We start from the raw sequence: 13,910 nt of genomic DNA on the forward strand, positions 1-13,910 counted from the left end.
GCCCACTGTGTTCTACCACTCCACTCCACTTTTGCCCCTCCCCTCTGCCCCCACCCAGCCTCTCCCCTCCTCCCCACCCCTCCCCTCCCCTCCCACCTGCCTGTGTTTGCTGGAACAGAGAGTCGGGCTCTGCCAGCGGCGCTCGCAATTAAGTGAAGGGTGATGAAATTATATCTCTGGCCAGGGCAAATAGCTGGATGATGGGGACGGAGAGGCTAAGTGGGAAGGAGGGAGAGTCCATTCTGCTTCCCTCTGGGACTCAGGCTAATTCTGTTAGGCCTGCGATGGAGACATTTTTCACCTCTTTCCACATCAGTCTGTTATACAACTGCCTGTCCTCCTCCTCCTCCTCCTCCTCCTCCTCCTCCTCCTTCTGTCTCCTCTTCAAAGATTATACAGCAAGAAGAAAGGGAGGAAGCACGGAAGATCTCCTCCCTCTGGAAAACTCTTCACTCTGAGCTCCTGTTTCTCGGGCTGCATCTTATCTGCCTCCCTAAGATTGCAGGTGCTTTTATTACGCCGCCATAAATACAGGGGAGAATATTGGACAGGAAATGACTGACTGGGGCCAGTCATGATAAAGTTGTGGCACTGTGCTTATTTTTCTAAAGAGTAATAAATCACACAATACTTTATGCAGCTTTTTTACGTGGCTCCGAAGAAACAAAAAAATCAGAATCTTTGGAAGCTATGGACACAACTGAAGGATGACCTTAAGAAAAAAGAAAAAAAACTCACAATACTGACACAATTTCACTATCCAACCAAATAACCTTTAACCTTTGAGCCCAAAGGCTGTTTGGCTGTTTCTCCCAACTTTTCTTAGAGTCACAAGCTTTGCTACCAAATGTACATGTTCAGTCTTCCAAACTGTCTCCTCTGACAGCAGTGACCAGAATTCTGGCCGTGATTCAATCAGTTTTTGTTATTGGCCCCATCAACCATGCTCACGACCCTGGTATGCAAAATAGGGGATTAGTGTGACATTGGAAAAAAAAAATCACACACACACACACACACACACACACACACACACACACACACACACACACACACACACACACACACACACACACACACACACACACAAAATCACATTCCCCTTCAGAAACACACAGCACCAACGACTTCAGCCTTTGCAAGGCAGCAACGTCTTTGCTGTAAAAATGTCTGTGGCTGCGAAGGCGGCGATTAAAGCTCCGAGAGCCACAGATTTATTGGCCGCAATTGTTCCGTTTTCAGTGAGAGTGAGGCTATTAGTGGCTTCAGCAGGAAGCGACAAAATAGGTAAGACCGACACAAATGGCCCTGCGTCTTGCCGAGGCGCTTAATTGCCGCGGAATTCCTTCCTGCGGGTTTTTGCGGCGAGCAACCATTTACCAGAAAACCATTTATTTGTTCGTCAGAAGGAGAATTCAAGGGGGAAAAGGCATTTGAATGCGACCTTTGCAGTTGGAAAAGAAGTGAAAGCATCAAACATGTCTATTTTGGTGTGCCGGCCTGTTTGCCAGGTGCCTGCTTTGTCGCCTTCACATCAGCTGCTCCAGCAGCGAGTGAGCAGCTCGTCATTCCTCTGCCGAGTGCAAACATTGTTCCTCATCGCTTTCGCAACAAGAGCTCACGAGAGTCGCGCCCTGTTTTTGAAAGAACGAATCCATCCGTCCATCACGACGAAGCCATGCCGGCGACCACCAGTCGGACTTACTTTTTTCTGTGCGTGTGTGAGTTTTGCTTGGTCGCACACTCATGTGAATATTTCAGGCATACTTCCTCTCTTCACTTCTTTTGTTCACTCGCTCCGACTGGTGAGTCACTGAACCAACATTTGAGTGTCGTAACCAAAAGAAAACTAAAGATCCGCTAGGAAACAACTGCAAGGAGATAACTGAAGCGCTCTGCAAGGCAGAATCTGCGCTTTAGATGAAACACAAAAACAACAAGAAGACTGTTTAAGTGACACTTGAGTAGTTCAGATACAGGTCAAAGAGGAAACCTGAAACCTTGTAGCACCGCTGAAGACGAAATTCAGCAAAAATCCTATTAGATCATCGAGAAGTATTTGTTGTGCAGTAACTTTCTATGCATTCAATCAGGACTTTTCTGTGTTTACTTAAAGGCTAGAATGTAGTAAAACCTAATCAAACCTCTTCAAATCTCCTTACGAGCTGAGCCTTCTTGCCTGTGCTCATTATTTGTGTTGAATGAAAACGCACATTGAGAGACAGAGTTGATTGACAGAGTTGGTTTGACTAAAAACATGCAGTCATTTGTTTTCCATTTCATGTTTATGGATCCCTTCAAATGCTTCACACAGCTGTCTGCCGTGTTTCTCTAATCATCTGTTTCCTTTGTACTTCATGCCTCACACTAATGCCCGATAGCCTCATCGCCCTTCTTTTATTTTTTATTTTTATTTATTTATTCATTTGGACACCTGCTGTTGCAGCTCAGTAAAAACACTGACCCGCTTCACTGGTTTCAAGAACAAATTAAAGCATCCTTTCTTGGAAGATCCCCTCAGAGGAATGAACAGTTTTGCTTGACTTTTATTCAAGCTAAATAAATGCTCTAATTCAGTTCCTCTCGCAAACTAAAAATCACTGAGTGCTGATATCAACCCAACGGTGCAGAGTGAACGGTAAACAACCCTGCATGGTGAAGGTTCTTCCAAACAGTCAAGGCGTAGCTCTGAATTTCTGCGGGTCCTGTAACATGAAGGCTTAAGTTTCACCGCCGATGACCGTCTCTGTGTTGAATGCAGCTACGAAGCAAAGAGCCTGATGCTACTTTGATACAGCGAGAAAAAAAAAAAAAAAAAGCAGTGATGTAATAGAAAACCGAGGCAGTGGAAGGAGACACTGGAACAAATCCACGTCTGCAGCATGTGATGGATCTCTGCAGTTCCTAGACATCCAAGACCAAACAGAGCCTGTGTCTCAGAGAACCCTTCACACCATGTTGGCCAGGAATTTCTACATTCCCAACAGTGTAAATAAAGAATTATCAAAAAAAATATATAAAAAAAAAACATGACAGAATGACACCATTCCTTTACAAAAGCTATTTGTTTCATTGTGAGGCTTAAAAATGTACACAGGGACATGTAACACTGAAGAATCAGCCTGATGTTGTGTAAATTTCTGTTCACCTTCAGTCTCTCCCCTCCAGTTGCGTTCAGGTTCGCGGTGCGGCTCCCGTTGAAAGGCAGAGGCCCGATCGGTGAACGTCAGTCTCAGCGCTCACCTGGGGCAGAATGTGCCGCAGCTTGTCTGGCTGTCATGTACACAGTCTTGCATGAGGGATCCAGCTGATAATGAGTGGGAGGCCTCCCCTCCCGGTGTTTCCGAGAAACGTTGAGTCGAAATCCAAACACAAACACCTCGGCGGCAGCGTGGTTCAGCTCTGAAACACACACCATGGTGTGTGAGTTGCCAGTTCGGGCCTGACAAAAGAAAGTCAACTAATAAATGAATAAAAAGAAAAGAACTGCAAATACCACAATGTCTGTGGAAGGCATGTTTAGATAGCCACTGTTTAAATGGTCTTGGATTACTGATGATTCTGTTAAATTCTGGCTATTAGCGAAACTTGACAGCTCATGTGCAGGCCCACATGTGTTGCACCTGTGAATGAGTGGCAATGAAAACAGGCGTGTGGTGCATTCAATGGCGTTGGAAGTGAAGGAAATAAACCACAGATTAGGTATATATTATTGCTGTTAGCGTTGTTAGCATTGTTAGCCCATGCTGACTGATTGTGCTTAAAAGCACATTGTCAATGCACTCGCATCAAGTGGCTAACAAACCGTGGAATGCACAGGTTCCCTCTGCTTTCAGATCTGAAATTCCAAGCTAAGACGACATTTTGGGAGACACAAAAAGGCATGATTTCAGAAAGTCTAATTTCCTAAATGTAATGGAACGCACCATTATTCAAAAAAACACAAGGAGGCAAAAAGAAAAGAAAAGGAAAAAAAGATCAACAGCAGTTGCTTCAGATTTTATTTTTAAAGTCCTGTGAATGTTTTGGCATACACTTTTATTTTGAAGTCTTTGAACAGTGTTTCTTTTTCGGTGCAATACACTTTTTTCACATTGAACAAACAAAACTTTCTCAAGACCATTTATTTAGCTTCGATCTGGAGTTTGTTTGGCACTAATTAGCATATTGACTCTTTGTAAGTATTGATTGACATCACCGTGCTACTAACTAAATGTGTTAATTCCAAAAAGGCTGATGTGAAAACACGTCCCACTTTAAACACAGGCAGTCAATAAAGCCCTGGTTAAATATGTTGGCAGCGAAAGCAGTTTAATAGTGATCTCATTAAAATTAATGCTATTGATCTTCCCGGCAGCACCAGCTCTTTCTTTTTGACTCAATTCATGTTCCATGCACAACGATCCTATAAAACCTTTGATTTTGTTTTGATAAACACAACATTGATTGAGGCTAAGAATTAACTGGGCCTCTTTTGGACAACATGTGCTGTCTTTACTGGGCCAAAGGTCCTCTATGTCTTACATGGGTTTATCAAACACAACATGTCATCGCGAAAGGAGCAAAAGCGGCTGAGAACTGAGGCGGTTCTTCAGAACGCAGCGCCGGCCAACTGACAGCAACTCGATGAACAGTGGTGAGGATGTGTGAGTTTATAGAAGGAGGTTCGATAAGAGGATCGGCTACAGCTGCTGGAGCTTCGCTCTGCTCTGCCAACAACACACCTGTCTCATTTGGCATAATCACACACCCACCCTGTCTCTCTGGCTGTGTCTCAATTCAGGAAATAGCACCCTATTTCCGGCTGCGATTAAATTGCGATCTGCATGATCTGATGAGTTGTCAAGATAAGGAAAAACACTTGTTAGTACAAGATGTGATTTGACATTCGTCTAACACTTTTTTAAGCAGCTGTGTGTTAACTTTTTAAGGAAGCCCGGTATTCAAGGAGGCCCATCTGACAGTGCGTTTCGTATCCAGGGCACTGTCAGGCGGGCTTCCTTAAAATATGGGCAACATGCCCATAAAACATGCGCAAGATGGCAGCCAACTAGGAGCAGGACCTTTGCTCTCTGTATATTGTTATAAATATGATAACCATTCTAAGGGTAGAAAAAACTAAATACTTTTATTCTACTGCAAGCATAGACTTTAATTCATCATTTATGGGCAGCATATTAAGATTTTACCACTATAAAAATCACAAATCAAGCCAAATTTTACACACTGGATCTTTAATATGCATCAAGAAGAGATTTGCATTAGATATTAAAAAAGCAAAGCAACTTTCTCTGAGTCTCTGTGTATGGCTGAGGTGATTTTAGCCTTTTTCGGATCAGAGTGTGCATTGTTGCATTTCCCAGGACGACCCAGCAGCTGGACTTCGAACTAATGATCATGTGCATCGATATGGGCAGGGGGAGAGCGTCCACTCCCCTCGGGCCGCCTCTCCTCTTCAGTTTGGGCGCCGACCTCTTGGTCTAAGTTTAACCATGGGGGTCATCAGCATCTGTCTGGCACACAAAACTCCAGCATTCAGACCCTCTTCTTTTCATTCCCATTCTGGGACGCAGATTTGTTTCGGAGTCAAGTGTCGGGTTCAGCTACAGTATCAGCTGTCGCGGACCAGAGTCAGATCAAAGTGGGATAGAGAAAAGAGCGAGATCCACACCTCGTCTCCTGACCGTACAAAGACGCAGTGAAGCGCCTCCACCAGCCCTCTCCCTGCCCCCCACCGTCCTTCGGGAGTTGTAATGGGACCGTCTGATTGCCCCAGTGGAGCTCCGCCATTCAGGCCAGCGTGAGGAAGCAGCATTAGTGGAGAATAGCCAATGATAGGGCCTCTCGCGGGGAGGCCGGTGAAAGAAGGCGTACTTAACCGTCCAGGTTTTCAAAATAATGCTTTTTAGTTCATACACTAGCCATCCTGTTGCTTATGAACTTCATTAAGTGCACCCCTATCTTACGGCAGCTGCACCTTCACTGCAGCTCGATGTTATCCTGTGTGCTGCATCATGATCGGCCATTCTCCCCTCGCCCCATCAGAACAAAAACAAGAGGAGATCGAGTTAGGACCGATCCGCTGCCCAATTTATCTCAAATCCTCCGCGATGCAGATCTAATTTCATCCTCTTAGTACCACAAACAGGAAGAAGGAGCCAGTCGATAAACAGCCCATGGTCATTGTTGAAGGGAGAGAAATGGTGATGGTGGTACGGGGGGCTGGGGAAGGAGGAGAGAAGGCGGGAAGGGGGGGCTGGGCGGGCTGGGCGGGGCCGAGGTCGAGTCGGGAGGAAATAAAGCACGGTGTGCGTTGACACAGTGGAAAAGGAAAGGAGGAGGTTTCGTTTGTCATCATCCTGGAGCCGGTCCATCACTCACTCCATCAACCTCTGACCGTCTAATTCCCAGAATGAAATCAAATTAGAGTGTGTAGGCAAATTAGCTAAAAGCTTTCCAAGTGCATTGGAAACACAAGAGTTGGAATTAGTCTGTCCAGTTGACATAAAGACAAAAGATTTAGTGGCGTGTATATGTCTATAAAAGTATTAGAGAAGTTAACAATTCTTCTTGCTGAAACATCCAGTTCTGAGCTGGACGCAGCAGTGCACGTGCAGCATGTGGGTCAATGTTGGCGACTGCACTTAAATTCTTCGAGTAATAGCAGTACATCCCAAACGCGTGTGTGTGTCTTTGCAAACAAGGCGAGGTGTGGTGAGCAAAGTCACCCAGTCAGAGGAGGAAAGAAAACATTATCAAGGCCTGAATTCAGACGTCAAGAGCTGAAATATTACCAAACAAGCCACTGCCGCCTGCACTTGTGGCTTTTAATGGCTGAAGGAAGTCATCCTCTGGTGAGGGCAGAGCCAGATGGCGAAAGGAAGCCCTCTGGTAACCCACTGATCTAATATTTCAAATGGAGGGCTGATGGAAACAGCATGTCGCAGACGACGTCATTAGAACAATAGTGATTAAGGAATCTTTACCACAACGGGCTCAATGGGATTAGGTGGTAAATAAGCATGACCGCATACAACAATATAGATATTACTCACATCAGAAACTGGCGGAGTGGGGGGAGGGGGGGGGTCTGATAGCCTTTTATTAGATTTTTTTGGTTTTATTTTGATTCTATTGGCTCCTAATTATGTTACAGCGTCATACATTAAGACTGTAAGTCACAAATTTAAAAACCGTGGTTGTCGCTTCTTGCAAAATGTATCTGGCAGAGCAGCCAATCGGCAAAGACCACAGTGGCAGAGGCCCCTGTGTTTATTTCACTTCACAAAGGGCCGATGGTTTGCTGAGTCAATTTCATGACTTCTAGGATTGCTGCTGCTGCTGCTGCTGCTGCTGCTGCTGCTGCTGCTGCTGCTCTCCACTGTTCTCAGGAGTATAAAATTCACCAGGGAAATCTAATTACTCTCGGGAGAAACAGTAGATGGCCGGATGTGTGTCTGCGTTCAAGGAAGCGCCTATCAAAACAAAAGGCCTTGTGAAGGTACAAGGCCTTTTGTACAGACTGGAAAGCGACAGGTGTGCCTAACTGCAGGTGACAGGAAATGAGCGCATTAGTCATCGTCCGGGTTCTTTTTAATCAAAGTCCTACTGTAAAAAAAAAAAAAAAAAAAAAAAAGGCCTGGGTGTGTTTAATTAGCCCTTAAACAAACAGGATTTTCTTAGATGTTTTAGCGAGCTGCTTCCATAGTTACATTTTTCATTATGATAATCACTTTGAGGATCTAGTAAATTTTTAAAGGTTTTAATCAGGGGGGGGAAACAGGCAGACACGCATGATAAACATACAAAACAGGTGCAAGTAGGATTTTTTTTCAATGAAATTTATCGTACACAACTAAGTGAGCGATCAGCTGCTGCGCTGCAAGTCACACAAGGGAGCTTCAAACCGGCCGAATGTTGGTGGGACTTCTTTGGTCACGGTTAGATGTGAACACCAGCCGTTCACACAGCCCTCCTTCCGCTGCTCTGCACAGACTCCAGCTCAGATGTAATCAGGCTGCGCTGCCTGGTGGTCAGCGGCGCCGACACAAAGGAAGTAGCAGAGGTCAAACGTCAGATGGGACCTTGCCTGACCCCGGCAGCACAGCACAGAGCACAGGGGACCTTCACAGCCAATCGGCTTCAGCCTATGAAAGCTCCGAGCATCTTGTAAGAGTCAATATGTCAACACTCATAATTCCACCCCCCATCTTCCACCACTTTCCGTTTTCTCTCATCACCTTCGTCATCTTCGTCTCAGTTCCCTCGTTTTAAACTTGCCTCTCCCTCAGGAAACAGGGTTCCCTCTAAAAACAGTGTGCGTCAGACTGTGGGGATGAGTTTTGATTGCTTGGAGGTGGATAAAAAAAAAAGAATGGATATCCCGGCAGGGACAGAGCGACCAACCATTAACTCGCTTCTCAACTAATCCTCCTGGGCTGCGTAACGATATCACTCCTCACATGAATAAAACTCAACCTCTAACCTGTAACATTTTCAACCGTTGAGCTGCTGTGTAATTCCAAAGACAACCACAGGCAGTGTGGTGGCGCGACAGCGTCGCATATGGACACTGTTAAGTCAGGCGGTGGCGGGTCAAAGCTGCGGCGAGGGGCCGACATTTGAAAGGTGCGTTCGGCTAATTCGATCAGATGCATGACAGATGAGTTTGTTTGAGGGGAAGACGGACAAATAGGAGTGGAAAGACAAGAGTGGCCTCGGCTAAAGGGCCGCGTGCTTTTCCAGAGGTTGGGTTACAGCTTTAATTTTCGGGGGCGTGACACCGACTGGGAGCAGGGTTTATGCAAAACTGGTTCTGCGTGGAGTTGTTTACCTGCCAGCAGTTTTTTTTTTTCCCCTTGTCAGGAATTTATGGCCTCCAAGAATTTTGTTTGTTTTTGGGGTTTTTTTTGCAAACAATGTTAACGTTAATTCCTGTGAATCCCTGCACTTCTATGGAATCACAGGAGTGCCAAAATTAAAAGTAAATAAATAAATGCAGAAATAGAAGTACAAGGGTTTAAGTAAACTAATTAAGATTTCTAGCACAAATCAAACAGGCAAGAGGTGGGTTTCTCCGATTTCTGCTCTTCAGCAGCAGGTTAAAAGGCGTCGGGGTTACTCTTGACAAACAAATGCCTAAAATGGACTACGTGGAGGAATTGAGGGGAGGTGTTCAGCAACGACTTTTAACAATAGCTCGGATGGTCAAAAACGCATGTAGCGTGTACTTAACGTCACTTTCCTTCAGCCAAGCTCGGAACGATCAGGTATTGACTACTAATCCTGGTCTGAAAACCCCGCCCAACGGAATTTGATTGACAACCCAGTCCATTCGGTAAAGGCAAAGGCAAAAGGAAAAGGACTTTGCTTTTGCCTTTGCCTTTTCCGTTTGCAAAAGGAAAAGGCAAAAGAAAAAGGCCAAAAGAAAAGGCAGAGGCATAAAATGTTGTCATTGTTTTTTCCATTTGTGTTTTGCGATGCCAAAAGGGAAAAAACAATGACAAAATAAACCTTTGTGCTTCTATTCTACATTTATTTATTTACTTTTAATTTTGGCACTCCTGTGATTCCATACACTTCCAGCTGAGCTCATGTCCTTCACTTGAAGCTGTGGTGTCAGTGCTGCTGCCTTACAGAGTCTCCCTACAAATGAATTTCTTCTCCAAGGGAAATATAATAGTTTATCATTGGCAGATAAAAATACACAGTATTTTTTCACTTTCAGTAACTAAAGCAACACATATGTGTTTTCTATTCCTTGTTTTTTGTATGTTGCACACATAGGACCTTTAAGTGTCATGATGACAACTTTACCAACATGTCACAGTTTAGCATTTCAAAAACCATGTCTTGACCCTAAAGTTCAAGGAACACTTGATTTACGCCTCTTTCTCTTCAAGTGCGGCACACTTGAAGAAAAGCCCCTCCAGGTAACATTTGGCTCGGCATCACTGAGGATTCTGCAGGATGACCTGCAGATATCAGTTCTGTCGTGAGCAAAAGAAAATCTGTTCCTGGGTTTTCCACAGCTTCCTCCTCTTCTCTGCGCTCCTGCACTGACTTTGAAAGCTCTTAAATGCTGCTTAAGACACAGGATTAACCTTCCAGTGACAAACCTTCAAAGGGCTCAGGTCTTTAGGTTCACTTTGGTAACACAGCGACATGAAGATAGAAAGAGTGTGAATGTGAGCTGGCACCTCAACATACCAACATACCTGAGGTAGTAAATTTAGAAAGTAGAAAATTCTATGATTCTGCTGAGACACATGTTCGATCTTTAGAATAATCTTTTCTTCATCTAAATGTGTCGCATGTTGATCCTGAACTAAACCTCTCCAGGCACCAATGCACACATTTGAAAAATAGTCTTTTCATGGAAACACTAATGGATGATGATGGATTTTCCCACCAAAGCGAAGACATAGTAGGCGCCTCTCATCAATTTGTCTTCAAGCTCAAAAGAGACCACGGAACAAAAAACAGAAAGCTGACCTTTTGCGGAACATCAGTTTCTGGTTAGTTTGTCTTTAAGTTCTGGATTTTAATTATTATTTTATGTGTTAAAATTTGCATTCAACAAACTACTCTACCAAACTACCAACAAACTACCTTCAAGTTTCGCAGAAGTTTTATTGATGCACATATCACAAATAAAAAAAAGAAGAGAAGAGTTGATGACCAACAGTAGACCACATGGACCACGAGGTCAAGGATATATTTGGTTGTGGGAGGAAAGAAATGATCAATGTTATTGGCTGATTACAGTTGATATTTTGTTTTTGGTGGCTGTCGTCAACGTAGGTCAACGCTCCATAACGTTCAAAAAAGGTTTCAAGTACGTACATATAAAAGCTAAATGCTGCCCTCTGCTGTTGTACAGACGGACCTTCAACAGCCTTGATTGAAGTACAGCGAGACAAAATGGATCTGGAAAACAATCACCACCACCACCAAGTCATTCAGCAGAAAATGAATGGATGACATCAGGGCTTGTGCAGCGTGCAAGTGCAGGCAACTGTTTGCCTTTGGTGTTGATGGACCATTATTTAAGGCACAACAGTACCGGTACCAGTTTAACGCAACAGTAAAATGCAAAACAGATCATTGTTAATATTTAACTTAAAATTTGAAGTATTGTAACGTTCCTGAAATGTGTTTCTGACTTGAGTGTCTTTTCACTGGTCTTTGTCTCTCTATCATCTTTTAACTGACACCTCCAACCAGAACCAGACAATGGGGAGCAGCTGGAGGCCAGACACCAGTTGATAGAATGGTTTGGCCAGGTACTGAAGAGTCCAAATTATTGTCCAATTGTCCAAATTGAAGAGTCCAATTGGGTGCGTGTGTGTGCGAGTGTGTTCTTCAAGGGGGGGTGCAAGCAGAGGCGGGAAAGTGGCCCGGGAATCATTGATTGACTGGCCCACTTCATGCGCGGTGTGGGATAAAAAAAAAAAAAAAACAGTATTTGATTGTTTTTTTGGTTGTTGTTTTTTTAGCTGTGTAGTGATTTTAATGCAAAAGGCCATTGATACAATAAAACTTGGCCGACCAATTTGCCAGGCTATGAGAACTCTATAACTAACTGTGTTATGTTGTCCTCTAGTGGTTGAGTAAACCACTAGAGGACAACATAACACACACACACACACACACACACACACACACACACACACACACACACACACACACACACACACACACCAAAGGATGCAAAATATGGAAATTTGAAAATTTGAAACCCATTACCTGAGGGAGCGGTGGGTAGCAGCGGTGCCCACCGGCCCACCAGGGAAATCCCCGGTATCCCACCCACACGCCCTGCTGACATGTGAAATAAGCAGCCAGCCATACATTCCATGACCACAAGATGGCAGCTGTTCTCCTTGTGTTGCATTCCTCACCTCGTGAGTGGAATCCCCAGAAGGGTTCGGGTGTGAGCAGGGGAGCGGGTGCCGAAACCAAACGGGGTGTTTAAAGTCTGGAGATGCGCCAAAGCCTCCCAGTGTTGGTGCAGAAGAGCGGAGGCTGCAGAGGGTTACTCGCTGGATGGGACTGGAACCGCCGGCACTACCTGAGCCCACGTGAGCTGGAGATGAAAGCAGCTGGTGCAAAGCAGGAATGGAGATGTTCACCGGGCACTGCTTCGTTTGGACTGTGGCGAAAGCAACATTTTATTTGGTAAGCTTATAAAACCAGAAAGTTCTAAATAGTAATAAGATGTACCAATGTCTGTATTTGTAACCTTGGTCGAAAATTTTGTTCTTTGCAATTTGATGCTTTTTGGATTTTGATACAGATTTAAATCAGAAATCGTTTCAAAAGGTCTCCAATGTTCAAGGTTTTTTTGTTTTGTTTTGTTTTGTTTTTAAATAAAAAATAAACATTTCACAACACACTTGTGTGACAAAGGAGCAATACATTTATATTTGTTATATTTGTGAGTCGATTCAAAAAAGGGAACAAGACAACTGAACATGCATCCTGAAACTCAATTTCTCATTTTCAAAATTTGAATTTATTAAAATTAGAATTTATGTCCCATCATTGTCCACAATTCAACATTTCTGTTTTTTGTTTGTTTGTTTGTTTTCTCTAGTTGATGCTCGGGCAACAGTATGGAAATTTCTCTCTTGGCAAGAGAGCATCCCCTGAGCCAAAGAAAGACCACGACCCCTCCACACAGAAGACCTGGATGCCTCAGACTCGGGGTTTGATCCAAAGCACCGACAATCCCATCAATGACTTGGTTCCTCTGCCAAAGCAGGGACGCCTGGAAATACTTGGAGGACACTTCAAGTCACACCCCAACCCAGCCCTGAACATAAAGCTCCATCCAACAACAATGGTTCGTGGGGCGTCCCAGTCCAGGACGTTGATCTGGGGAGACTTCTACTCCAACATCAAAACTGTCAAACTGAACTTGCTGATCATGGGAAAGATCGTGGATCACGGGAACGGCTCGCTGGGGGTCTACTTCCGTCACAACTCCACAGGCGTGGGCAACGTGTCCATCAGCCTGGTGCCTCCGGTCAAAGAGGTGGAGTTCGACCTGGAGCGCCAGAGCGTGGTCAACCCCAAAGAATCCAAGACGTTCAACTGCAGGGTGGACTACGAGAAGACGGAGCGCAACAAGAAGGTGATGCTGTGCAACTACGACCCTTCCAAGACCTGTGCCCAGGAGCAGACGCAGAGCCACGTCACCTGGATGTGCTCCAGGCCCTTCCAGGTGGTCTGCGTCTATGTGTCCTTCTACAGCACCGACTACAGGCTGGTTCAGAAGGTCTGTCCAGATCACGGCTACCAGCGTCCAGAGACGCTCCTGCCCGCAGGGTCAGCGGGTCTGGGCTCATCAAGCGGGCCCTTCCAGACACCCTTCCAGACACCTGGAAGGTCCAACAAAGTCTTGACAGGAAGGTAGAACCCAGCGTTTTCTGCCCCCATTCCCAATCCCACCACCACCCTTGTATTTCTATAGTCTATACACTGGAGATAGAGGGTTTATTTGATCATTCATTGTACAAGCAGTCTATGATTATCGATAATCTATTTTGTCATAAAGTTTACTCAACAATGTTAGTGTCAGCAGACTATCATGCGTGCTGTAGAATGTTGCCTTTTAAAAAAAAAATGACATGTTGATAGAACGATGAGCTTTAACTTTGAAACAAAACAAAAAACAATTACAATTCTAAGTTGTGAAAATCAGTTTACACAAGATATGTTAAGCGGAAAAATGACAGTGAGGTCTGTGAAGTTGAAGTCGTTTTGATTGTTTTGTCGAATAACCAAATGATTAGTACTGTAATGACATTGCTCACGCTTTTTAAAAGGGACATACTTTACCATGACATTTGTTTTGTTTTTTGTAAAACTTTACAATTCATCAGATTTGTGTGACGTGTCATGTT

At 44.4% G+C, this 13,910-nt stretch overlaps 1 protein-coding gene across 1 annotated transcript; it reads left to right on the plus strand.

The window, feature by feature from the left end:
- The first annotated feature begins 11,911 nt into the window (after positions 1 to 11,911).
- LOC142893557 (neurexophilin-2-like) lies at positions 11,912 to 13,831 on the plus strand. The gene is made up of 2 exons (XM_076034228.1): positions 11,912 to 12,180; positions 12,599 to 13,831. The coding sequence occupies exons 1-2, from the start codon at positions 12,121 to 12,123 to the stop codon at positions 13,418 to 13,420; spliced, it is 882 nt and encodes a 293-aa protein (XP_075890343.1). The 5' UTR covers positions 11,912 to 12,120; the 3' UTR covers positions 13,421 to 13,831.
- Positions 13,832 to 13,910: the final 79 nt, after the last annotated feature.

This window comes from Nelusetta ayraudi, unplaced genomic scaffold (assembly GCF_046127955.1).
Source record: "Nelusetta ayraudi isolate G7.1 ecotype Tasmania unplaced genomic scaffold, CSIRO-AGI_Nayr_v1 ptg000042l, whole genome shotgun sequence".
Classification (NCBI taxonomy): Eukaryota; Metazoa; Chordata; class Actinopteri; order Tetraodontiformes; family Monacanthidae; genus Nelusetta; species Nelusetta ayraudi.

Coding starts and splice junctions, on each gene's coding strand:
- LOC142893557 (XM_076034228.1), top strand. CDS start 12,121: ATGGAGATGTTCACCGGGCACTGCTTCGTTTGGACTGTGGCGAAAGCA. Junction 12,181..12,598: donor CGAAAGCAACATTTTATTTG/GTAAGCTTATAA, acceptor TGTTTTCTCTAG/TTGATGCTCGGGCAACAGTA.